The sequence below is a fragment of the Phyllostomus hastatus genome, unplaced genomic scaffold (assembly GCF_019186645.2).
Source record: "Phyllostomus hastatus isolate PE091 unplaced genomic scaffold, TTU_PhHast_1.1 phas_contig_210, whole genome shotgun sequence".
In the NCBI taxonomy this organism is placed as follows: Eukaryota; Metazoa; Chordata; class Mammalia; order Chiroptera; family Phyllostomidae; genus Phyllostomus; species Phyllostomus hastatus.
In genome coordinates this window covers 28,698,097-28,725,143 of record NW_025333737.1, presented here as the reverse complement: position 1 = coordinate 28,725,143, position 27,047 = coordinate 28,698,097, and the positions used below count along the sequence as shown (strand labels likewise).

Genomic DNA, 27,047 nt, shown 5'->3' with positions numbered 1-27,047 from the left:
GTTCTTACGGGGACACAAGCTCTTGTGCTCATGACCCTTCTGGACCTTACTTATCCTGTGTGCCTCTTCATCTGGGTATTCATCTGTATTCTTTATAATTTGGCAAATGCAAGTCCTCTGAGCTTACTAGAGCTGCTTTAGCAAATTACTTGAACCTGAGGAGTGAGGTCATGGGAACCACCAATTTACAGCCAGTTGGTCAAAAAAGCACAGGTAAGCCTGGACTTGCAGTTGGTGACTGAAGTGGGGTAGTTGTGTTGGACTGAACCCTTACGTTGGTATCTGATTTGGTAGGACACCCAGTCAGTGCCTGCTAAGGCCTGGAGAATTAATTGCTTTGTGGTGTTAGAAAACACACATCAGAATACCATTGCGATCAGGAAAGATACTCGAGATGATCTCTTTTTTTTTTTACTGCATTTGTTGAGATTTATTTTGCAGCCTAACATGTTCTGTCCTGGAGAATGTGTATTCTGCTGCTGTCAGATGAAATGTTCTGGATATGCCTGTACAGTACATTTGCTCTATAGTATTGTTCAATTGTTTCCTTATTGTTTCTCTGTCTGGAAGTTCTATCCATTGTTGAGAGTATGGTATTAAAATCCCCTGCTTCTATTGTATTGCTGTTTATATCTGCTTTTGGCTGTTTTAGTGTTTACTTTATATATTTAGGTGCTCCGGTGTCAGGTGCATAAATATTTACAATGGCGTTATCTTCTTAGTGAATTGATCCCTTCAGCATTATATAATGACCTTTTTGTCTCTTGGTTCCTTTGTTCTATTGGTTCTCTTAGTGGTACAAAACTTAATGTCATCTAGTTCGAGCTCCTTCTCAATGGCAGAATCAACTCTGACATCCCTGACTCTGGGAAGGCTGGCTGACCAGTAGTGGGGAGAGCTCACGGCTTTACAGATTTATTTAAGCCAAATCCATCTTAATACAGATTGTCTCCATTCTTCTGTGTTGGCTATCTGGAATAATTTAGAACAACTTGATTCTAAAGGACAGTTGGTCAGACAACCAATATGTTCTTTCATTCCAGACTTTGAATATTCATTCCTCTTGTCTTTACCATTTTCCCCAAAACTGAGTTTTAGAGCCTCCTAGTATCTCAGGGTCCATCTTCTACATGATACTTAGTCAGCTGTGGTATCAGAGTTGTTAAGAGCCACTCAGAATATAGAGTAGGGTAGTTTTGTCACTTGGTCTGATCCTTTGCTTCTTATTAATATAGCCTAAGATTATACTTTTTCTTTCCTTTTAAAGTATTACATAAAGTTACATAACTGACTGTTGATAAACTAAAACTCCATAAGTTTTTTTGTGAAACCAAGTTTCCTGTTTTGTATTTATGTAACTGGTAATTGCTTAGTTTCTGTTCAGTTCCTCTTGATACTGTGCTTTCAACGTCATGTTGAGTCCTTATTCTGTTATTCATGTTCTTATTTTTCATCATGAGTCTTGTGGTCTCCACACATTTAGTAAACATTATTTATGATTTTACCCAAAACATCTAAAACTCGTGCATGAGGATTTTGGTTAAATATGGAGGTTTGACTCAATATTTCTATTTCCTTTTCAAAGCACTAAAATTATAATAAAGGAATAAAAATAGGCATAAGGCCATAAGGACAGAAATTAGTGGAAGAAGAAACTATTATCTTTAGATGAGAAATTTCAACTATGTTTAGATGATAAAAAATGGATTGACAAGTGGTAAGTGATTTAGCCAAGTGGAGAAAGGTACACCCTGGGTTGTCTTCAGAGACAAGCAAGTTTACCCTACAAAATTTCTCAAAAGACTCAACATTTAGTAGCAGAAAGTTTGAAAGGACAAGGATGAGGCTTCAGATTCAAAGTAGGTAATGGCTGAAAGTTTTATATTAAGTGGTTGAATCCTGTGCATACTATTTCTTCTCCATCTAGGAAATTAGGGATTGATTTTTTTCTTCCAGGAAGGTGGAAGCTTAGGGTTCTGTATCCAGGAACATCACATGAACAAGACAGGGACATTGAGCCAAGGAATTAAGTGGTAATATACATACACACCACATACATATACAATGTGCCCAGGAATTTCAAATTCTTTGAACAGTGAACTTCCATTTTGCTTCTTAATGCCATGAATAGGAACAGACAAAGATAACCAGATAGTTGAAGAAAGCCTCCAAAATGAGAAGGCAAACAAAAAAGAGACAAGGCAGAGAGCGGGGGGCGGGGGGGAGGACTGGGGGGGGGGTGGAGGGCGAGAAGGGGTGTTAATATTTAAGAAATACAATGTTTCATTTTCTAAAGAGCAGGATGCTATTTTGAAAATCTCAGCTACTATGTACTTTATTTGTCTCATCTGAGATAAGGGAATGCTTTTTCTACAAATAAGGAGCATGGTTACATTAAAATACTATTACTTTAGAAATATTTTCTGTAGCAGTAAGATGACTTAAAACATGTTGCTGTGAGTGAATTGTAAAATTACTGTCTGACATATGTCTTAGAAAATTCCACATATTCTTCCAGTTTTCGGTTTCTGGCACATTGACTAGAATTTGTACATGAGGAAATCAAACCCTGCTTTCCCTTGATTTACCAATCCCTGTGGCATTTTGGAATACGAAATTCAGTTCATTGCCTACTACTCCTGACTCAAATCCCATTATGGCTTGCAGTATCTACCTTTTAGTTCTTTAGCGTGTATTTAGGTGGAGTGGGACTGGGGAGAGTGGAAGAGGAGAGGGAAGGACATGTAATTATATCACTGCATTGAATTTTTAATTCTTTGCTTTCACTTTGAAGTTCAAAAGAAGTTTTCAGTAGGGCATGGAAGGTTTTGTCAATGCAGGGACTTCCAAACCTATAGAACTTTAAAGAGTCTATTTCAGCCAAACTGAGGACATTCCTGGAAGCAAGATCTCAAAGTGCTCTGGAGAATGGCACTTTTGTGGGTTGTTTTTTTTTATACATTTGGAATCAAAGGAGGGAAGGATTGTTGGTAGATTAAGGAGGTGAGAAAGCAAGGCAGAGAAATCCCCATGATTGAATAAAGAGTAAAACTCAGAGACTTACTTTTACACTGGTGGGTACAAGATCGTTAACAACTGCTGTGCATTGGAACAAGGTATGCAGGCAATAAGATCATGTGTTCCCTTGAGGGTGGGCACGCCTCCAGGGGGGTCTGAAAAAAAAGGATTTCTCTGGCATTTCAAAGATGTAACCTAGATGCACAAGAACAGTGGACAGGGCTTGCTTAAGACGAAGATAGAGCTTTACTAAAGAAGTTATAGGTCTGGGGTGTGACTGCCCACCAGGACCTGCCCAGTGAGGTATTTATGATCAGATCACTCTTTGGGTTTACTTCAGTCACTGAACTTGTCAGATTTATTACATAGCCCCTATATCTTGCACAAATTCCAGGAATGAGCAGTACCCAAAATGAATTCCCGTCGTACCCAGTGATTCATCAAGTTCATGGTGTCTTTAAGGCCCTAGAATGTTGCTGGGTACAGTTAAAACTGAGTAGATGAAAGAGATACTCAACAGAGAACTGAATAAAGTGTATACTTATTTTAGACTGAGAGCAATGAATTGGTAGTGGGTATAGATTTTGGTTAAGTAAACAGAAGTTGGGATGAAAGAAAGCTTGGAATATTGAGTCAGATGTTAGAGGTGTCCAAAGCCTAAAGTTTGACCTATTAAGTAATGTGTCTGTTTTCTAAATGTATCCCTTCCTTGGTGTTTTATCTAGGGATTTCTTAGGATAAATTTAGTCATAAGACAGTAGTGTGCTGGCAGTATTTTTCTTCTAAAAAGCAGTTACATTTTTGTTAGGGGCAAGATGTTAGGTGGAGGAATTGCAGACTTTTTTATTTTATGTTTATTTAGCCATACAAAAATGTTTTTCCTTTTAGATTCTGGCAAGAAAACCAGCCAATCAGAAAAACATCTGGCGTTGGCTTAGCTAGGGAATAGCATAATCAGTAAAAATTACTTATAGAAAAAAAGAGTTTAAAAAAACTTCAACTTTGGATTTTCATTTTTAATACATTTTTTCTCTTTTAAAAAAAGATTTTTGGGGGACAGGGGAAGAGAGGGAGATAGGGAGGGAGAGAAACATCCATGTGAGAGAGAAACATTTATCAGTTGCCTCTCATGCATGGCCCTATGGGGGACTGAGCCGGTGACCTTTCACTTCCACAGATGACACCCAGCCAACTGAGCCACACCAGTCCTGGCTGGATTTCTTTGTAAAAAAATTATCCTTCCTCTCTTACTAAAAATTTTCTCCCACTGAAAGATTTGACTTAATGTTGGGCTATCTTTGTATGTCTCCGGTTTTATTCAAATCTGTGAAATTTAGATCATGAGTCATAAACTTTTTAAACATAGAATCTGTTTTTGTAGCTTTCACTGTTAACAACCACTCTAAAACTTAGTGGCCTAGAACAGTTATTTAGTCTGGCAGTTCTGCTGGTCACTGGAAAAGGTCAGTCATCTGGTAGCTTGACGGGGGCTTGAATATCTAAGATGGCCTCACTTACAGCCTGAGACCTTGGTGTCTCACTGTCAGCTGGTAAGTCTTTTCCACATGGTCTCATCACTCAGAAGTTTATCCTGTGTTTTCTTACGTGGTGGCAGGAATGTTTCTGGAGGGTGAAGCTTCAGTGTCTCTTAAGGCTTACCCTTGAAAATCATACAGCGTTAGTTTAATTTCCCCACAATCTTTTGGTCAGAACATGTCACCACATTAACTTAGATACAGAGAATGGGAAAACGGACTCTACCTTTTGAACAGAGATGCAGCAAAATTAGATTGCAAATGGCCATTGCCACAAGGAAGGTAAGATGAATTTGGAACCTTTATTATAAGATTCTGCTATGGTCTCCCCTCTGGCTCCAATGAGTGGCTCCAACATGCTTATCACATTCAAAATATCCCTTCCCCAAACCTCCCAAGTCTGATTCAAAAATAAGTAAAGACCTGTAACTTGTTATCTGCAAAACATTCAAAGATGGTGAGGGTTCTCATGTGCAGTTCCTCTTGATCCAAAAACCTGTGAACTAAAAAGAAGTTATCTGCTCCATGTACATAACATACACTGTTGTCACAGAGGTAGAATAATGGTGGTAGACATTCACCCTAAAAGGGAGGAGTAACAGAGGCACATGGCAGTTGTTGGTCCGTATCAATTCTGAAGTCTACCTGGGCACATGTTGTCGGTCACCTCCAGGAGCAGGAAAGGTGCCTTGATAGGGGCCCAGTGCTGCTTCTTGGGAAAGGTTCTCATATCCCTGTTCTCTGTGACTCTTGTTATCACATTCTAGGCTTTTAACACTGCTTTCTGAGAGGTCTCTCCTTTGACATTAGAAATGCCTTTTGAAGCTCAGTAGTTTTCTCAGTATACTTTACTTCCTATAGAAAGTTAGGAGGCCTGAATCCTCATTTGATTTTGAGTGGTCTCTGTCCCTTTTTTAATACAGATTTTCTGTGAATCTGATTTATGTTATTCCATGTCCCAAAAAGTTGCATCTTTACAACACATTTAAAGACAGACTTCTCTCTATTTTGATGTCAGGCTACTCAGGAATAAGTCCTTTAATTTTCTTAGAGGCCTTTTTATGTAGCTGAGAGAGTTAACAGGGCATGGATCTAAAAATTTTTGAGGTCTTAAAAGGAACTTACAGCCACCTCCTTGATCTGACATTTACCCTGAGGGTAGTTCTAATTTTGAGAATCTTACTGGCTTGAGAGACAGAAGATGAGGAATAGTTTTAGTTACCAATCTAGCAAGTTCTAGGCCCTCTGTATTTCATCCGGAATTTTTTGTAAGCTGCACGGTTCTCTCTTTAGCGTGTTCCTTACTGTACTTTATCACATGTAGCTAAAAGAAGTCAATTACCACTTTCAAAGCAGCCAAATAAACATGTTAAAAGACAAAAGGAAATTGGGTTTAAATCATTAAAGGAAAGCATGAGAGTGACTCATCAAAACTGAAAATGTCAATAAAGAGAGAGAAATTATAATAAAAAACTACATGGAAATTGTGGAGTTGAAAATAGAATACCTGAAAAAGTCACTAGAGATACTCTAGCAATTTGGAGATGTCATAGAAAGAGAATCAGTGAGATTGAATGTAGAAATTATCCAGTTTGAAGAAAAGAATGAAACAAAATAAATAGAACCTCAGAGATCTGTGAGACAAAAATATACCAAGATACATGTAATAAGAGCTTCAGAAAGAATGGGAGAGTCAGAAAAAATATTTGAAGAAATAACAGGTGAAATTTTCTCAAATTTGACAGAAAACATTTATCTATACATCCAAAAATCTCAGTTATATCCAAGCAAGATTAACACAAAGAGATCTACACCTGGACACATCTTTGTCGAACTGTTTAAATTCAGTACAAAGAAAAAAATCTGGAAAGCAAAACAAAAATAATATGCAAGGGAACAACAATGTAATTAATAGCTGACTTGTCATCAGTAACAACAGCAGCAAGAAAGCAGGTGGATGACATTCAAAGTAGGGAAAGAACATGAAAGGGCACCCTCAGAAAAATGAAAAGACAACCTAAAGAATGGGAGAAATTATGTGCAAATCATATGTCTCCTAAAGGTATAGTGTTCAGAATATGTAAAGAACTCATACCAAGTCAGCTACAAGAAAATAATCTGGTTTTTATAAGGGCAAAGGACTTGGATAGACACTTCCTCAAAGAAGATATGCAAATGTACAGAAACATGAAAATATGTTCAACATCATTAGTCATTAGGGAAATGAAAATCAAAACCACAATGAAATAGCTCTTCACACCCACCAGTATGTATATAATTAAAAATGGGAGGCAGGGAAGAAAATAAGTGTTGTCAATATTAGGTGGAGAAATTTGTAACCATGTTTGTTGCTGGTGGTAATGTAAAATGGTGCAGGCACTGGGGAAAATCTGGCAGTTCTTCAAAAAATTAGACGTAGAAATATCATATGACCCAGAAATTCTACTTCTACATAGATACCAAAAGAATTTAAAAGCAAATACTCATAAAAATATTTTTACATAATGTTCGTAGTAGCAATATTCACAATGGCCAAAAGGTAAAAACAATCCAGGTGTCTTTTGACAGACAATGGATAAACAACATTTGGTTTATCCATACAATGGAATATTATTCAGCCACCACAAAACAGAATGGATTACTGAGACATGATACTATATGGATGAACTTCCATAATGTTATAAAAAGTGAAATAGGCCAGACGTAAAGGCTTACTGAATGATCCCATGTATATGAAATATCTAAACTAGGGAAATATCCATGGTGATAAAAGGAGATTAGAGGTTGGCTAGGTCCTGGGGATGAGAGGACCTGGGGTGGTAGGTCTCAGGGCTGATAACTCCAGAGTTTGAGGTGTGCTGGGGGAATGAAAATTTTTGAAACTAAAGAGAGGTAGTAGTTGTACAGCATTGCAAACACTCTAAATGTGACTGAATTGTACACTTTAAATGGTGTATTTTATATGAATTTTCCTTCAAAAGTAATTAAAAAAATAAAAAATTTAAAGTAAATTCCATATCCAGCAGAGCTATTACTGAAAAATTTAGGCAACATGCCCTGACCGGTGTGGCTCAGGGGGTTGGATGTCCCCCTAAACACAGAAAAAGGTCACCGTTCGATTCCCAGTCAGGGCACATGCCTGGGTTGCAGGCCAGGTCCCCAGTAGGGGAGTGTGCAAGAGGCAACTACACATTGATGTTTCTCTCCCTCTCTAAAAATAAATAAATAAAATCTTGGGAAAAAAAAAGATACAACCCACAGAATGGGAGAAAATATTTGCAAATCAGACAAGTAGATAAAGGGCCTATACATATAGAGCCCTTAAATCTCATAGTAAGAGGATAAACCAAATAAATGGGCAAGTGATTTGAATACACAATTCACCAAAGAAGTCGTTTGAGTGGCTATAAGCACACTAAAAGATGATCAGCAACATTAGTAATTAGGAAAATGCAAATTGAAACTGCAGTGAGATACCATCAGACTGGCTGCAATTATAAAAATAGGCAATAAACAAGTGATGGTAAAAATATGGACAAACTAGACCCCTCATATTGCTGATGGATATGTAAAATGGTACAACCACTTTGGAAAACAGTTGAGTTTAAAATAAACATACCACCCAATACAACTGAGTAATTTTGCACCTTAGATTCTGTTCATGAGACATGAAAACATTTCAACCAAAAGACTTGAATGGGAATGATCAAATGAAATCTTAACGATTTGTGACAGCATGGTTGGACCTAGAGGGTATTATGTTCAGTGAAATAAGTAAGTCAGAGAAAGACGAATACCATGTGATTTTACTTCCCATGTGTAACCTAAAGAACAAAACAAAATTGAAACAGACTCATAGAAACAGAAAGTGGACTGGCGGTTGCCAGAGGGAGGGGACTGGGTGAAAGAGGTGAAGGGAGTAGGAAGTACAAATTGGTAGTTACAAAACAGTCACAGGGATGTAAGTGCAGCATAGGGAGTGTAGTCAGAAATATTGGGGTAACTATGTGCGCTGCCAGTCGGCTACTGGAAATACCAGGCAGACATCTTGTAAAGTATATAATTGTCTAATAACTTTTATGCTCTGCACCTAAAACCAGTACAAAATAATATTAAAAGTTAACTAATTGGAAAAAGGACAATGATCATAGCAGCATTATTCATAATAGTAAAAAGGTTGTAATAATCCACTTTTGCCACATTTACTGTGAGGATGAAGACCATTCTCAGCAGTCAGACTGTTGACATTCCAGAAAGCGTGGGCATCCCTCTGAAGGGACATACAGGTATTGTGAAAGGCCTCAGAGGCAACCTGCAGAGGGACTTCAGTCACATCGCTGTAGAACTCAGTCTTGCTGGGAAAAAAAGATGAGGCTCGAGTTTTACAGATGTCGGGGAAATAGAAAGGAACTGGCTACCATTCGCACTACCTGCCGTCACATGCAGAACAGATCAAGGATGTTACACTGGGCTTCCATTACAAGGTGAAGTGTGTGTATGTATGTATGTTCACGTCCCCATCAATATCTTTATTCAGGACAATAGTTATCTTGTTGAAATCAGAAATTTCTTGGGCAAAACAAAAAATCCACGGGGTTCTGATGAGTTCAGGGCAATGTTTGTTCAGAGTCTCAAGCCCAGAAAGATGAGTTAATTCTTGAAGGAAAACAACATTGAACTTGTATCAAATTCAGCTGCTTTGCTTCAGCAAGCCACAACAGTTAAAAACATGGATATCAGAAAAATTTTTAGATGGTACCTGTTTCTGAAAAAGGAACAGTTTAACAAACTGATGAATAAGATTCGAGTTATCCAGCTATAGAAACAGGAGGGAGCCAGATTATTCTTCCTACTTACTTGTGATATTATAAAGATGCAGTAAAAGCCAGGTATCGATTTGGGGTGGTTGAAGATTGTGGTAATCCAAATGCCTGTCAGCTAGGAATGATTAAACAAAATATGACATTTCATACACTGGACTACTATTCAACAATAAAAAAGAATTAATTAGTATTGCATGCAGTAACATGGATGAGCTTCAAAAACATTATGCAGTATAAAGAAAGCCAATTGCAAAAGGTAACATATTTTACATACCATTTTTTTAGATGTCCAGAAAAGGAAAATCTACAGAACCAGAAAGTATATTACTGGTTGCTTGAGGTTGGAGCCACTGGTGTGGCTCAAGGGGTTTAGTGTTGGCTTGTGATCCAAAAGGCCACTGGTTCGATTCCCCATCAGGGTATATCCTAGGTTGAAGGCTGGGTCCCCAGTTGGAGGCATGTAAGAGGCAACCAATCTATGTATCTCTTGCATATCGATGTTTTTCTCTGTCTCTTTTTCTCTCCCTTCCCCTCTTTCTAAAAATAAAGAAATAAAATCTAAAAACAACACACCTTTTTAATAAAAGCATTTTTATTTATTTATTTTTGGAGGGAGGGGAAAGGGGGAAGAAAGAGGGAGAGAGAAACATCAATGTGCGGTTGCTCTTGCGTGCCCGTTGTTGGGGACCTGCCTAACAACCCAGGCATGTGCCCTGACTGGAAATCAAACTGGTAACCCTTTGGTTCACAGGCCAGTGGTCCATCCACTGAGCCACACCAGCCAGGGCCACCTTTTTTAAAATCTAAAAATATGTTTATAAATTAAGCTGCACGTATCAGAGTTTCAGGTTAAAAGTGGCTTAAATATGATCATTTATTTTTACATACAAAGTGCAGGACCATGCTGTCTTTGCAGTCATCTGCAGGCATTTTCCAGTTTTCTGCTTCTCTTTAAAACTGCCCCTTCAACTTCATGATACAAGATGGAGTTCAGTTATTCTAACCCCCACATTTCTTTCTTTTAAAACAAATTTTTGTTTTATTCCTTAGAGGAGAGGGAGAAAAACAACAATGTGTGGTTGCCTCTCGTGTACCCACTACTGGGGACCTGGCCTGCAATCCAGGCATGTGCCCTGACTGGGAATCGAACCAGTGACTCTTTGGTTTGCAGGCCAGTGCTCAATCCACTGAGCCACACCAGCCAGGGCCTAACCCCATATTTCAAGCAGTAAAAGAGGCACACTGTCTTTCTTTAAGGACCCTCCTGAAATTGCAGTCATCACTTTTTCTTATATTCCTTTAGCCAGAATTTAGTAAACTGGCATTAATCTAGCTGCAAAGGAAAAAAAACCTTTCCATACAGCCCTGTGCTAGCTAAAAATTGGGAATGCTGTTACTCTAGAGGAGGAGAATGGATATTGGGGGATAGCTAGTATTCTTTTGCCAAAATACTCATGAAATTTTGTATTCTATAAATCTTGAATAATACAGATCACATCTTTTAAATGTTTTGGGGATTTTTGGAGTTGGTAACTATACTATTAAATCAATTAAATTATCAGCAGGGGTCACTGTTGAGCAAGTATTTATTTCTTTTCTCTGTTCAACCTGTCATTTTCCACCCAGATCCTGGATTTAAAGTTTCTGAATCTTGTTTGTTTGCTAAGCATTTTAAATTTATTATGTTAGTAAACAAATCCCCAAAATGTGCCAAAGTAAGATTCAAAAACTGATAAGCTAAATTAATAGGAAAAAATACTATTCAGGAACTTTATTAGATGATGTAATTAAAATTTGTAATGAGTGGTTTAAAAGTTGTGTTTTCAGCTATATAATTATAGAAAAACAATTATAGTATTATGCAAAGCAACAGTAAGTGCTGCCCTGGCTGGTGTGGCTCAGTAGATTGAGCACTGGCCTGAGAACCAAAGGATCACTGGTTCGATTCTCAGTCAGGACACATGCCTGGGTTGCAGGCCAGGTCTCCACTTTGGGGTGCATGAGAGGCAACCACACATTGATGTTTCTCTCCCTTTCTTTCTCCCTCCTTTCCCCTCTAAAATTAAATTAAAAAAAAAAAAGATTCCCTAAGAATGTCACATGTTTGAACAGTCACTTCCTTTACGACGATTATAGCTTAAATACTTCACAGATTTGTTGTAAGTTCATTATAGCCTTAATCTAATGAGTTTTGCCACCCTTTGTATTTTGCATGAGAAACTGAGAGTTTGGATTCAGGTGAAATAGTAAAATCTGTAAAACATACATTTGATTGCTTCTGTGAAACATTTTACAAACAATACCATCAACTGGAGCAGAAACCATTGGGGTTTCCTAGAAAACATCTGAAATTATCATGTATCTACCTCTACAATTGTTTTTTCTTTCTTTCTTTTTTTAGTATTGTTTTCTAATCTCCATTGTTATGACACTTCAAATAATAAAATATTCTGATTATCTGTAAGAACTGTAATTCCTTGGGTTCTGAGATCCTCAATTTACTTTAACTAGTTCATTGGCTCTGAAACTTTTAGGAGGGAGTAGCACCTGGAGGGCTTGTTAAAATACAGATTGTCCCTCTTTCCCTTCACCTCCTCCCCAACCCCATTTGCTGATTCTATAGGTCTGGGGTACAACCCAAGAATCTGCATTTCTAACAAGGTTCCCCTTGAAACTGATGCTCCTGGTCAGGTAACCACAATTTGTGAACCACTGATCTTATCCTTTCTTATAAACTTGGAGTAGGGCACATATATGCAGAAGGATGATAAGGGAAATACAAACCTGGACAGATGTCCTATACATCTGGTGTTTCCCAGACCCTCCCAGGATACGGTGTATTCTTTTCTCCATTCACATACTTGCATATTCCCACAGAGACAACAGCATTCAGTCTGCATAGACTGAAGCAAGGAGAAGATCAGCAGCCATGTATGAGTGTTGTTTCTTTGCATATCTGGAGTTGTAGAAGAGGGATATGATTCTTTTAATAGCTTCCACCAGAGGGTAGGTATTGTTGGGAAGCAGATTATTCTCTCATCAGACTTTTAGGCAGTAGCATTACTTTTATTATAAGATAATAAAATTGTGCTCAATCCACTGAGCCACATCAGCTAGGGCAAATTTTAGCATTTATTTTTTAATATATTATGGTACAAGAAATTTTATGTAACAAATACTAACAAAACACAAGAACAAATACAAGATATTTCAAGTACTACCCAGGTATAACATCCATCTTTATTTTTCCCTCGAAAATTTGGGCAAAAAAAAATGTGCATTATACATGATAAAATACGGTACTTCTACTTTTGGGGGGGATACTTCTACTTTGTGAGTTAGTTTTTTGTTTTGTTTTTTTAAGATTTTATTGTTTTTAGAGAAAGGAGAAGGGAGGGAGGAAAAAAGGGAGGGAGAGAAACATCCATGTGTGGTTGCCAGGGCCCCAAGTGGGGACCTGGTCCACAACCTAGGCATGTGCCCCTGACTGGGAATCGAACCAGTGACCCTTCGGTTCGGCACTCAATCCACTGAGCCGCACCAGCCAGGGCTGTATTTCTACTTTGAATCATGAAATGCCAGGATCTTATATATGACTCCATGCCTTTATACATCTTACTACTTGTCTTTTTCTAGTTACTGTCTGGCCTTCCTCACATCCAGTTTAGATATCAGTTATGATTAGAATTGTTTCATCTTTTGCTCTCACATACTTCTTGTCATTTTTTGCTAATAATAAGATATTTGCCTGTTTCTGTGTTCTTTGTAAAGCAGGAGCTCCTTAAGCACAAAGGTAACGTCGTCTTTTCTTTTTAACTCATTACCTAGAAAAGTGTCTGATATTGACAGGGTATAATGTTCAGTGCTTGAAGTCAGGGCATCTGAATTTTTACTTATGATGTGTATTTGCTGTTTTTACCGTACTTTTGAGGTGGGGTATAGCTATTTGGTTTTTTATGTACCTTATTAGACAAGCTTATAGAGTCATAATCTCCTGTGTGGGAGAAATGGTTTTGATTGATTTGTTAAATGAGCACTTGAGTGCATCAAGAATGCATCTGGTTGTGGTTGTGAAGCATTATTGGTTTGCTGCATGATGTATAAAACTCATAAGAGAATGTTCCCTATCCCAGGTTTCATGGCACCTCCTCAAACAAGTCAATGTGAGTTTTTATTTGGAAAATCACCTTATCTTAATGGCATTTGTATTTTACTTATTTTTAGTTTTTTTTTATTCTTGTAAGAGCTTATTTAAGTCAAACTTGTTACATATGCTAGGAAGCAAGATCTCAAATGCTCCTCAATGGCATTTTTATTTTATTTTAAATTTTATTTCTTGATTTGAGAGAGAGAAAGAAACATTGATATGTCGTTCCACGTATTTATGTATTCTTTGGTTGATTCTCATATGTGTCCTAACCTGCAGCCTTGGCCTATTGGGAAGATGCTCTAACCAACTGAGCTACCTGGCCAGGACTCCTTAATGGTTTCGCTCCCTCAATGGTATTTCAGGAGCCCTGGCCGGGTATGAAAAATGGCATTTTGAAACTGAGCAGTGATGTTGTTTTAAGCAAGTAAATCTTTTGTAATTCAGTGTCCTTATATGTAAAATGAAGATTAGGAATAATATGAAGATTCAATATGTCAATACATGGAAAACACTTTAAACAGTACCCGGCACATAGTGTCATCCTTCTCCCTGCTATTGATTTTCTCTAAAGAGAGAGGACAAATTAAATGTCTCAAAGATGTTTCAGAGCCTAAAGAGTCTCTGAAAACATGACTTTGGCTTATAATACACTGTATACTTACTCACCTCGCTCCTAAGAGGATTACCTGTAAACTCTTGAGTTGAACATAATAGAATATTAAGTAACAACAAAATGTTTTATTTTTGCAGATGTTCTCAAATAGTGATGAAGCTGTAATCAATAAAAAACTTCCCAAAGAACTCCTATTACGGTAAGTCTGAATGCTAATTTTATGTTTCTGTGTGTGTATATATATCATTTGTCTACTTAAAAATTTACAGACTTACTGCTTTTTTTCATATATATATGATCTAGATTATCTGAATTTATAAATTTATTGATTCTTTTTATCAATCTTCTTGTGAATTTTCTAGATATAAATCAAAATTTTGGATGTTTAACTTAGAAACAATTTTCTCCTACCCAGTTTCTAGCTATATATGGTTTTGTTTACTCATTTTCCCTTTGCCCTATCCTTATATAGAATGTGAAAGAGGTAGTATATTTTATTTCATTATAGTACTAATTTTTTTGAAGACTTGATTCTAATTCATCCTTTCCCTCATTTATATTTGCAACAAAATATTACATTATTCTGAGGTGCTGTATAGAATAATAATGACCCTTTATGTTATTTTACTTATTTACTTTTAGAGAGAGGGGAAGGGAAGGAGAGAGAAAGTAAGTAAAATGTTGATGTGTGAGAGAAACATTGATTAGCCATCTTTTACATGGCCCCAAAGAGGGGCCAAGCCCACAAACCAGGCATGTGCCCCAACTGGGAATCAAGCCTGTGACCTTTCGGTTCACAGGCTGGTGCTCAATCCACTGAGCTACACCAGCCAGGGCACAACAACCCTTTATTTTAAAGATAAAAAGGCAAGTTATTTGAAACCCTTCTTTTCCTATAATACACATGGTTCTACCATTCTTTTAAAAAAATTTTATTTATGGATTTGAGAGAGAAGAAAGCCAGCACGACACTTAAACAAAAATCACTGATTTTTAGCCTGGCTGGCATAGCTCAGTGGATTGAGCGCGGGCTGTGAACCAAAGTGTCGCAGGTTCGATTCCCAATCAGGGTACATGCCTGGGTTGCAGGCCATGACCCCCAGCAACCGCACATTGATGTTTCTCTCTCTCTCTCTTTCTCCCTCCCTTCCCTCTCTAAAAAATAAATAAATAAAATCTTTTTAAAAAGTCATTGATTTTTAGAAGGGAGAGGAAACACTGATTTCTTCCACTTACTTATGCATTCATTGGTTGATTCTTGTGTGTGCCCTGACTGTGGATTGAACCCACAACCTTGGCCTATTGGGATGATGCTCTGACCAATTAAGCTACCCAGCCAGGGTACCATTCTTTCTTTTAATGTGTACATTTAGGATCACCTATAATATAAAACACACAGGTCCCGATTTACGTACATCTAACTCAGGAATCACCTAGGGAGAAATAGGCACCAGGGGACTTATTTTTGGAGCTCATTATTTGGGTACTTAATTACAACATTCTTTGTTTACTTACATGGAATATTATGACCAAGAAAGAAAGGATATTCTCTTTTGCATTTATAAGAAGTTAACGAGTTCCTGTGTTCAGAGGCATCTACTTATTGCTCTTACCACTACTGCAGTCTGGCCAGCCCATAACTAGCCTAATGTCTGCTTCAGGGTGGAAAATAATCCCTGCTCTAGTCCTGGTGAAGAAAAATGTTCCTGGCATTCTTTAGTACTTGTATGTCTGAGTCTTCCACTGTATTGCAAGGTCCTGATAAGCAGGGACTATATCCTGTAAATCTTTATGCAGAAACTGACATATGGGAGATGCTAAGAAAAAAAACAACTTAATTAGATTGGGAGTGGATTTTTTTTCATGGAAGCAATGCATATGTACATGCTGATTGAGTAGTTTAAATAATAGTTAACCCCTTGACTATCCAGGGCCATTGGAGAATGTATCCTGAATATATTGTGTGACATCTTGAGTATCCCTCAAATTTCAGCAAAATTTAGCTATTTTAAAGAGAAATATTTTTAAGTAGGTTATGTTCTTCACGGTTATTATATGCTGAGTATACTAAGACATACTTTAGGGTTTTAAAATAATTTTTTATTGATTATTTTTTACAGAGAGTGGAAAGGAGAAAGAAACATTGATTTTTTCCACTTATTTATGCATTCATTGGTTGATTCTTGTATTTTTTCTTTTTAATTATATTTTATTGATTATGCTATTACAGTTGTCCCCCTAATTTTTTCCCCTTTGCCTCCCTTCACCCAGCACCCCCCACTCCTGCAGGCAATCCCCACACCATTGTTCATGTTGATGGATCATGCTTTGTAGGTTCTTTGGCTACTCCATTTCCTATACCATGGTCTACATCCCCAGGGCTGTTCTGGAACTACCTATTTATACTTCTAAATCCCCTCACCTACTTTCCTATATCCCCCTCCCATTTGACAACTATCAAAATGCTCTGTGTATTCTGTCTCTGTTCTTCTTGTTTGCTTAGTATGTTTTTTAGATTCAATTATTGAGAGGTATGTATTTTGCCATTTTATTGTTCATAGCTGATCTTTTTCTTAAATAAGTCCCTTTAACATTCTGTGTATAATTGGTGTGGTGATGATGAACTCATCATCACGTTAGTTTTTTCGCCTGGGAAGATCTTTATCTGCCCTTCAATTCCAAATGATTTCTGCTGGATAGAGTAATTTTGGCTGTAGGTCCCTGCTTTTCATTACTTGGAATATTTCTTGCCAGTTGCTTCTAGCCTACAAAATTTCTTTTGAGAAATCAGCTGACAGTTTTGTGGGAATTCCCTTGTAGGTAACTAACTTCATTTCTCTTGGTGCTTTTAAGATTGTCTCTTTATCTTTAACCTTTGGCATTTTAATTATGATGTATCTTGGAGTGGGCCTCTTTGTGTCCATCATGTTTGGGACTCTCTGTGCTTCCCAGACTTACATGTCTATTTCCTTCAAATAATTAGGGAAGTTTTCTTTCATTATTTTTTCCAATAGATTTCCAATTTCTTGCTCTTTCTCCTCCTTCTGGCACCCCTGTGATATGAATACTGGATTGCTTGAATTTGTCCTGGTGCTGTAGCTCAGAGGGAGTGAGACTAAGAAGCTGTTTATACTATCCTCAGTGTGTTGGTTTTTTTTTTTTTTTTTTGCAGGGGAGGGTAGATTCTTTTTCTTCTTCTGATTGGTTGTGGGGTTTTTGTGGGGGCGGGGGTTTGTTCTTTTTTTTTGTTTGTTTGTTTTGTTTTGTTTTTTTTTGCTTCCTTGTGTTCCAAATCATTGATTTGAATCTTAGCTTCATTCACTTTACTGTTGTTTCTCTGTAAATTATTCTTTAATTAGTGTATCCTTCATTTCTCACTGGATCTTTTTTATGCTGCTGAGGTCTTCACTAAGTTCTTTGATCATCCTTAAAACCAGTGTTTTGAGCTCTGCATCTTGATAGATTGCTTACCTCCGTTTTGTTTCGTTCTTTTTCTAGAGCTTTGATCTGTTCTTTCATTTGGGCCTTGTTTCTTTATCTCCTCATTTTGGCAGTCTCCCTGTGTTTGTTTCTGTGTATTAGGTAGAGCTGCTGTGACTCCCTGTCTTGGTAGTGTGGCCTAATGTAGTAGATGTCCTGTAGGGTCCAGTGGTACAACCTCCCATATCACCCAAGCTGGGAACTCAAGGTGTGCCCTTTGTGTGGGTTGAATACCCTCTCCTCTTGTAGTTGAGTCTTGGTTGCTGTTGGCAGGTCAATGGGAGGGATTTACCTAGGCCAGTCAGCTGCAAGGACTGTGTGTGACCACTGACCACAACCGTCTGCCCTCCATGGAGAGTCAGCTGTGCAGGGGCAGGGTGGTGGTGCTCTGACATGGTCTGTAGCTGTCCACTGGGTAGGCAGGCCCTGGGTTTTCCTGGGGTGGTGTAGGCCAAGGTCAGCCCCCACCTATGTTTTGCCTGGGACCACCCAGCCTGAGCTATAAAGCAATCTGAGAAGGCTGCTAATTGTGCTGGGCTTGGAGATTCCCAGGTGAAGCTAAGCTGTGAATTTAGACTGGCTGCTGCTAGTGCCAGGCCTGGGGCCACTTAGCAAGAGGTTTAGGGGCTAAGGGCTCACTGAGGCTGGCTGTTGCTTTATTAATAGGATTTTAGGAAGTTCTGAAGCATGAGCCAAGACCTGCCACTCATATGGAAAAGCAGCTTGAGTGGGCCCATGAGTTGGGTGGGAGGGTGTCTCTGGGGATCTCTAGGGCAGGGCACACTGTGTTAGCCAGGTTGATGGAGACTCAGATACGGCATCAGCCTGCTAGCTTTGTGGGAAGAGGGTTCAGAAAAGGGACATCGGCGTCTGTCTGCTTTTCTGCCTGGGAAAAAGCTGTTCCCCAGCTCTCGCTGGGTCAGACACTTCAGACCCACTGTATGCCACTGGTACCTTTCAAGCTGCTACCCCAGTACTGGAGCTCAGATGGAGTGAGTCTGATTAAGTCTGTGTGTGTGGGTTCTTTAAGAGGAACTGCTTGAGGCTCTAGCAAGTTTCTTCCACTAATTCAATCCCCTCTGGTTTTTGCAGCCAGAAGTTACGGGGACTTACCTTCCTGGCACTGGAACCCTGAGCTGGGGGCCTGGTGTGGGACTGGGACTCCTCATTCCCAAGATGCCCTTCCTGAATTTTTATCCACTACATATGGATATGGGGCCATCCCATTCCGTTTCTCTGCCCCTCCTACAAGTCTGGATGGATGTGGTTACTTTAATTCTGTAGTTGTCAGACTCCATTCAACTTGATTTCTGATGATTCTGAGTGGTGGTGGTTCTATATTTTAGCTGTAATCTTGATGTGGTGTGGGGAGGCGAGCCGTATGTGTTTATGCCACCATCCTGACCGGAAGTTCCCCCAATTCTTACATGTTTTTTGAGTGGGGATGCAACATGCAACTTTGGCATTTGAGGATGATGCTCTAAATATTTGAGGTATCCAGCCAGGGCACTTCAGTTTTTTTTAATAATTGCCGTTAGTTTTGAATACTTAGCATAATTTTGTACTGCTGTAGTTTACCTTACAACTCACTAAGATTTAGGGAAATTATTTGACTCTTCGGTAACTGGCCACACTACGTTATGGTTTATGTTTTTCTGTTTTTGCCATGAAACTCAAACTCTTTACTGTGTCCTACAAGACCCCTCATGATCTGGCAGGGGAGTAATATGATTTAGTTTGCATTTTTAAAGGATTAGTCTCGGCACTGTGTGTTGGCCAGATTAGGGGATAGGAGTGGAGGGCAATAAAAAGGCTAGTAAAGAATTACAGGCAAGAGATCAGGATAACACAGAGGACATGTTCCGTAACTTTTTAGACTACAGCATTGCTCACTCCTGCCCTTTCTAGCTTTAGTCGCTGTCTCTTACTCTTTTCTTTTGAGACATAGTCAGCATACAACATTATATTAGTTTCAAGTGTAGAACATAATAATTCAGTCTCTGTATATATTATGCAGTGATCACAAGGACAGATCTAGGTAATATCTATCACCACACATAGTTACAAAATTGTTTTCTCGTAATGAGAACTTTTAAGATCTATTCTTGTAACAACTTTCAAATATACAGTAGAATATTGTTAACTGTAGTTACTGTGCTATATACCATATCGCCAGGATTTATTTATTTTATTACTGGAAGTTTGCGTCTTTTGACCACCTTTGCCCATTTCACCCACCCCCTACCCCCTCTTGTATCTGTGAGTTTTGTTGTTGTTTTCTTGTTGGCACTGAAGAGTTATGCAACTCCATGTTAGCAATGCCATTGCTACTTAGCTTAGCACACTGCCATTATCCGTGTGAGGAAACGTTAGGAATATCTGGCTCTTTTTCTAGGGTGTGGAAAAGAGTAGGCATGAGTTGAGAGGTTGGAAAAAGAGGAAGATTAAAGAAGGATAATGTGTTCCTGGCTTCTCAAATTTGAACGCTGGAGATATTTTTTCTATAGCAACAACTTTATGAATGAGAATTTGGTTCTAATTTACATGTGTTATATTGGAACTGATCCTTGTGTACATTATAGTTTAAATTGGCTGCTTTCTAACCTAGGCAGGGAACCTAACTACCACATATGATATGATTTCTGTGAGGAAATGAGCTTGAGTTCCAAATCGATTCTGTACTTACTGATGGGAAACATGTTCCTTCCTAAATTGGAGACAGTGAAACTGATATCCTGAGAAAGGGGGAAGTGATTTGACACCATAAACCATACTACTTATGAATGCATTTAAGTGTGTAAAACATAGATTTTGTTTAACCATTAAAGATAAATAAAAAAAAAACCTTTTCGATATCTTTGACATTATACCAAACATGATTAATTTATTGAAATTCATTGAATGTGATATTTCCTAAAATTTAAATTTTGTTTAAAGCATATAGGGCATGACTAGGAACAGCAGGTGCCCCTAAGAAGTGAAACCAGGTAACTGGAAGATAGGAATAGAAGAAAAACTTACTTTTCATTAGGCTTTTTTGTATCTTTTAGATATTGTAATTTGAACTCTTCATTTTGAAATAGTTGTAAAAATAGTACAAAGAATTTTGAGAATATCCTTCCCTAAGAATTAATATTTTATACAATTAAACAATAGTTATTAAAATTGGGAAATTAACTGACATAGTACTATTTAATCTACAGACCTCTTCAAATTCTTCAATTGTCCCAGTAACATCTTTTTTCTGGCCCAGTATCCAATCTAGGATTAGACATTCCATTAAATTGTCATGCCTGCTTAGTTTTCTTTAATCTGGGACAATTCCTTAGTCTTCCTATGTCTTTTGTAATCTTGATACTTTTGAACTGTTATTTTATAGAATCTCTTTCAATCTGGCTTTATCTAATGTTTCCTCATGGTTTGATTTAGGTTATGTGTTTTGGCAAGTGTATTACCAAAATGGTGTTGCGCCCTTGTCCATGTATCATAACAGGAAGCACATACGTCACTACGCTTACTACATGTTAACTGTGATCACTTAGTTAAGATAGTGTCTTTCTCCACTGTGAAATTATTTTTCCTTGTTATTGGTAAGTATCTTGTGCGATGTCGAGACTATATAAGTTTGTTAAAAAAAAAGAGCTTCATAAAAATTATACAACACTTGGTTTGGTTAGATTTTAAGTTACATATTACATCATTGAGTCCAGCATATATTAACCTACCAGGAGGACAGTTGTGTTCATAGGACCGTACTGTTTCCTTGTAAATGCAAGGCCACAGCCAAGTTACCAATGAATTAAGCAAGTATTCTTGTTTCCCCCTAACTTTAACTTACACATTCTCTTTTTTCCCTTTTGAAACAAAGTTTATTATGAATGCTGTAGCAAGCTGGAAGCCACAGTTTGCATAATGTAAAATCAGTTAGCGGGACTGACAGTACTCTCTTTCAGAACAAAGCCATATGTATTTGTTTAGGAGTACCTCTTGAAAAATGAATGTCAGTGTTTAGAAAACAAAGAGTCTTGTGTATTTTCCAAGAGCTACTATATAGTGATTTGTTCCTCTGAGATTTCTTGAGGTTGATGTTGATGACTGTAAAAATGACATGAGGGATAAGACTGCTGGAGCCCACACATGCCCTTTCAGCTATAAAACAAAGTACAGTTTCAGAAGGAGGGTTATTGCTACTTACAAGAATCTAAAATATTTTTCATTATATTTTTCAACTGTTGGAAGTGTTGTGACATAATTATCATGTAATATATAATATGTATGTGAGAGTTGGTAGAAGATGAACTTTTTGGACTTCACATGGAAGAAATGATTGGCTGGGATTTTTCTGTCTGAAATAGATAATTGTGCTGTGTTGGGGTTCCCCAAGAACACCCCCCAGGTTTGGTAATTTACTGGAAAGACTCACAAGACACATGAGTGTGTAGTCACACTCATGGCTATTATTTATTAGAGGGAAAAGTTGCGAAGTTAGTAAAGGGGAAAGTGCAGAGGGCAAGAGAGAGGAAGCCAGGCAAACTTCCAAGAGTCCTTTCCCAGTGGAGCCACACAGAATGCACTTAATTCCTCCAGCAACAAGTTGTAACAACATAAGTAAAATAAACTGTCAACCAGGGACGCTCACTGAGGGAACAGTGGGAACTCTACCAAAATTCAGGTTCTTGAAATGCCATGCAAGGGCCAAAATTGCAAGCAGGCCTTTCTAAAGATAGGACTATTTTGCTAAGTCTTATCTGCACACATACTGTCTCATATTTTATTTGAAGAAGCTTAGAATGTTGATGATACCTTGCAGCTTTTCATTCAGTTTAAGTACCAGGAATTCAGGGTAGGTAGGGGTGTGTGTGTGTGTGTGTGTGTGTGTGTGTGTTCCTTCCTTTTACTTATTAATTTTTCCCATCTTAAAGCAGTCACTGTTTATTAACTGACCAGATTACAAAAATAACCATAGTAGATATTGTAGTTCATCTTTCTCATAAGCAGTTGATTTGGTTGTCCCTTTTGCCAGCATCTCCACCTTCTACAAAATAGGTGGTCGTCGTCTTCATTCCACCTCATGGAAGAGATAATTCGAAGGGCCATAGGAAGTTGTTTGCTTCTTTGAAGCATTTTCCACCAGTATAGACCTGGTGAATCAGATCCTCTATGTAGATGATGTCATACTTACCAAGAGATCGAGCAGTATGTTATCTGTCAGGGCAGTTTCCTTTTTGTTGATTTTGCCATAATCACACTCATAGATCAGTTGATTTACTGACTTCAGGTTGTGGTACCCCATGCAATACAAGGTCTGTTTGAAAAAAGTCCAGCCATTAATATAAGCAGAACAGTTTGTGCAACATCAGTGTAACCTGGCAACCAAGGAGAGTGGACTGGAATGCACATGCATGAACAATGACAACTGCACTGCATTAGTCAGTGGGAGCTGTGGATGCCATTGAGTGAGCATGTGTACTGTGTGCCCATCACATTCAAAGTGACTGAGTGAGTCGAGCAACAAATCTGCATCAGATTTTGCATTAAGCTTGAACATTCCTCTGCAAAAACTATTCAAATAATTCAGAAGGCCACAGCTATGGGCAGCTGGCAATTGGCAGTTTCATCACAACAACGTGCCTGCTCGTGCATCACATCTTATGCAGAGATTTTTGTGTGTGAAACATCAAATCACCCACGGGTGATTTGGCTCAGCAGCCCTACAGCCCACATTTGGCACCCTGTGACTTTTAGCTTTTCCCAAAACTGAAATTACCTTTGAAAAGGAAGACATTTCAGACCGTTGATGAGATTCAGGAAAATACGATGGAGCAGCTGATGGCTATTGGGAGAACTGTGTGAGGTCTTAAGGAGCCTACTTTGAAGCGGAATGAGGCATCCTTGCCCTACGTACAATATTTCTTGTATCTTCTTCGATGAATATCTCTAGTTTTCATATTATGTGGCTGGATACTTTCTGGACAGTCCTTGTATATGGTTCCACTATGCCTTGTTGAGCCTAACAAAGGGGCTATTGAAGATGTAGTGAAGGGGAAGAAGCTTCAGCACCTTTCAGACCTTTGGACTCACACCATTGATCCCTCTGATCCTGATGACAAATGCCAGTTTGGGTTCTGCCAGGAACATAGAGGTTGCCATCTCTTCTTGCCATCCAGGCTTTGAATCTCAGTTCTGCACATCTGCCTGTATTCCTGTGATAGTGCTTAGCTTATTCATACATAAGCTTCCTCCTTGCCTTGGGAAGCATCGTGTGGGCAAGCTGCTTTCTCAGGCGTGCCTGATCTTCAGCTCTGCAAAATTCCATTGCTTTTTTCTTGGAGATTTCTGGCACAGCAGGAACAACTTCTATTCTCCACACTCCATGGTTCCAGCTAGCGAAGAGTGTTTCCCTTTCTTTTAAAGACATAATGGTTAAGAACGTGGACTCTGGAGTCTGACCTCCTGGATTCTGTCATTTACTAACTGTAAATTGAGGGTTTCAGTACCTGCCTCTTTGGGCTATCATAAGGATCAAAAGGGTGGATAAATGTAAAATGCTTGGAAGAGTGTCTGTCACAGAATAAGAGCTATAAAAGTGTTAATGTATATTACTAGTTCTGTTTTTTACCCATGGACCATAAAATGATGTGATCAGGTTCCGGGACTACCAAAAGTGATCATCTCTCAACTCTAAGGTGCAAATTGGCAGATGTCTTAATTCAAAGAATACAAAATCTCCCTGGCTGATGTAGCTCAGGGGATTGAGTGTGGGCTGCGAACTAAAGGGTCGCTGGTTCAGTTCCCAGTCAGGGCACATGCCTGGGTTGTGGGTCAGGTCCCCATTCAGGGGCACGTGAGAGGCAACCACACATTGATGTTTCTCTCCCTTTCCTTCTCCCTGCTTTCCCCTCTCTCTAAAAATAACTAAATTAAATCTTGAAAAAAAATACCTATCTTAATATCTTAAATCTTAAAAAAACAAAAACAAAATCAGTCTTTCTCTTATTTAGCATTTAGTTTCCTGGCCTTCTCAATTATCCATGACAAAGCCAAAAAACAGGAAGTAAGGAGGAAGATCAAATGTGCATTTTACCCAGAGGACGCATGCCAGTCATTTCTCAGGCTCTATTTACTCTTTCTCTTTAGACACAGTTCATACACATTTGACTATGAGTTGGAGTAAATAAAATTGGGATCAGAAGAGTAATGCCGATAGGGGATCCACTGAGTTTTAAGAGTGGTAATCTGACAGTAAGTGAGAATATATAAAAATAATAAATAGAAACATTGAAAAACATTAATAGTACAGGGCTATTTACTTAATGAAAAGATAAGCAGGTTTTAATCACCCATTTGTGTTTCACTATATAGGATGGCAACTGGTAGTGTTCATGAAAGCTCTGAGGTGCTAAAGTCATTAAATTATAGTTCCTTCAACCTTTTTTCGGTGAGAGGGAGAGTTCAAGTGATATATTTATTTATTTACTTACTTAATTACTTGCTTGCTTGCTTTTAGAAAGAGGGGAAGGAAGGGAGAAAGAGAGGGAGAAACACCAGTGTGAGGAACATTGATTGGCTGCCTCTAGCATGCCCCAGTTGGGAATCTGGCCCACAACCCAGATATGTGCCCTGACCAGGAATCAAACCAGCAACCTTTTGGTTTGCTGGATAATGCCCAACCAACCGAGCCACACCAGTCAGGGCTCAAGTACTGTATATTTCATTAAATACCAAGAAACTCAGTATAATTTATTTTATAAGTGATTTTTAACAAAAGAGTTATGTATGCAACTCTTTATATAAACATATTTAAGATATTTTTTTTGTACATAACATATGCATGGTACATTTTCATTTGTGTTTGCTACTGCAATTAATCTATATGTTTTTTCTTTGGTGAGAGAATCAAAACTGTGTGTTTTATTTTGCATTAGCAGCCAGATATCAAATGCTAACCAAAGTCTTGGTATTCCTTCAACTTTTTTTCTTTATTTTTTTAAAGATTTTATTTTTGTAGGAGTTTTAGGCTTACAACAAAGTTGAGAGGAAGGTGCAGATTTCCTATATGCCTCCGCCCTTATATGTGCATAACCCTCATCATTATCAATACCACTCACTAGAGTGGTGGGTTTTGTTTTGGGGTGGTTTTTTTTATACCAAGGATGAATGAACATTGACACATCATGACCCACAGAAGTCCACAGTTGATGTTAGGGTTCACTCCTGGTGTTGTAAATTCCATGGGTTTGGACAAATGTGTAATGATATGTATTGTTACTGCCTTAAAAACTCCTGTGTGCTCTGCCTGTTCATCTCTCTTTCCTCTCACCACTGGTCACGGATCTCTGTGTCATCAGTTTTCTTTTTCCAGATTGTCATATAGTTGGAATTCCCTTAAACTTTTTAATACAGGAACAAACATTTACTGAGTACCTGCAATATAGCAGGCATTATGTTGGGTATAGAAATTAAAAAGAGTCACTTTTCTCAAGAGACTCACTGAGTAGAAAACAGATGTGAAAATAATCAATATAGAGATGCAGTGGAGGTCAGCCCGGAGCAGCTATTTCGGTCTTTTTCATCTCATGGCACACATAAACTAATGTCTAAAACCCTGTAGCACAACCAAAACATATTTTTTAGTTGATTTACAATGAAAGTAATAATAGTAATTACCTACCCTTTTTGGTCCAAAGTGACTTTTAAAATATCAGGTGCCTATATTTGTATATAAGGATTTGTGATAACCAAAAATTAACCAATCAGATGCAACCTTATTATGCAATGTGACTAATAAGATGCAACTCTATATTATATAACCTGTATATGTATGGTTTAAGACAGGGCATTCACACCAATGGCTATTGTTCTTTTGGCTGTTATGTTTTTATTTGACAGTCTAAAGGAAAAGAGGTCTTTGTCCCTGACTAAGTAGTCAAATATTGCATGTTTTAAAAATTCTTGCAGCACACTGGTTGAACTTGCTGGCCAACAGCTTTACAACAGGCTCACATGTAGGACTTTACAACCAGCTTTGGAGAGTTCAGAAAATGCTTCCAAGGAAATGAGACATGCTTAAGGAGTAAGTGCTGATTAATTAGACAGCAGGGGAGTGAGGGAGAGGACATTTCAGACCTGGGAGAGATTATTGTTTTTCCTTTTAACTGAGATAGTTTTTGATTTCGGTATACCAAGATACGAGGTTCTAGGTTTTTTGTGGGGGGGCTATTTGTTTGTTTTTTGGTAGAGTATATAATAGTATAGTATAGGATTTTTTTTTGTCCCTAACCCTGTAATTTGTACTATTACATATTTTGGAGAATTTACACGCTTTGCACACACAGTCCATTAGTAAATTGGATGCCGCCTGCCTATAGAACTTCATCTCCTCCCTGATTTGCTTTTTTCTTCATAATTGCCATTTGCTTTTTTAATAT

The 27,047-nt window shown here is 38.2% G+C and overlaps 1 protein-coding gene and 1 pseudogene across 4 annotated transcripts in view; one reads left to right on the top strand and one right to left on the bottom strand.

The window, feature by feature from the left end:
• FBXL20 (F-box and leucine rich repeat protein 20) overlaps nucleotides 1–27,047 on the top strand; it is a 90,315-nt gene that overhangs the window by 26,877 nt on the left and 36,391 nt on the right. For 3 of the 4 annotated variants that reach the window (XM_045835854.1, XM_045835856.1, XM_045835855.1), the window contains exon 2: nucleotides 14,277–14,338. In XM_045835854.1, coding sequence (XP_045691810.1) covers nucleotides 14,277–14,338 — 62 coding nt within the window. Of the gene's footprint in view, nucleotides 1–13,509; nucleotides 13,540–14,276; nucleotides 14,339–27,047 lie in introns of all 4 variants that reach the window. The other variant, XM_045835853.1, reaches the window with a different exon arrangement.
• LOC123816797 lies at nucleotides 22,608–23,965 on the bottom strand (annotated as a pseudogene).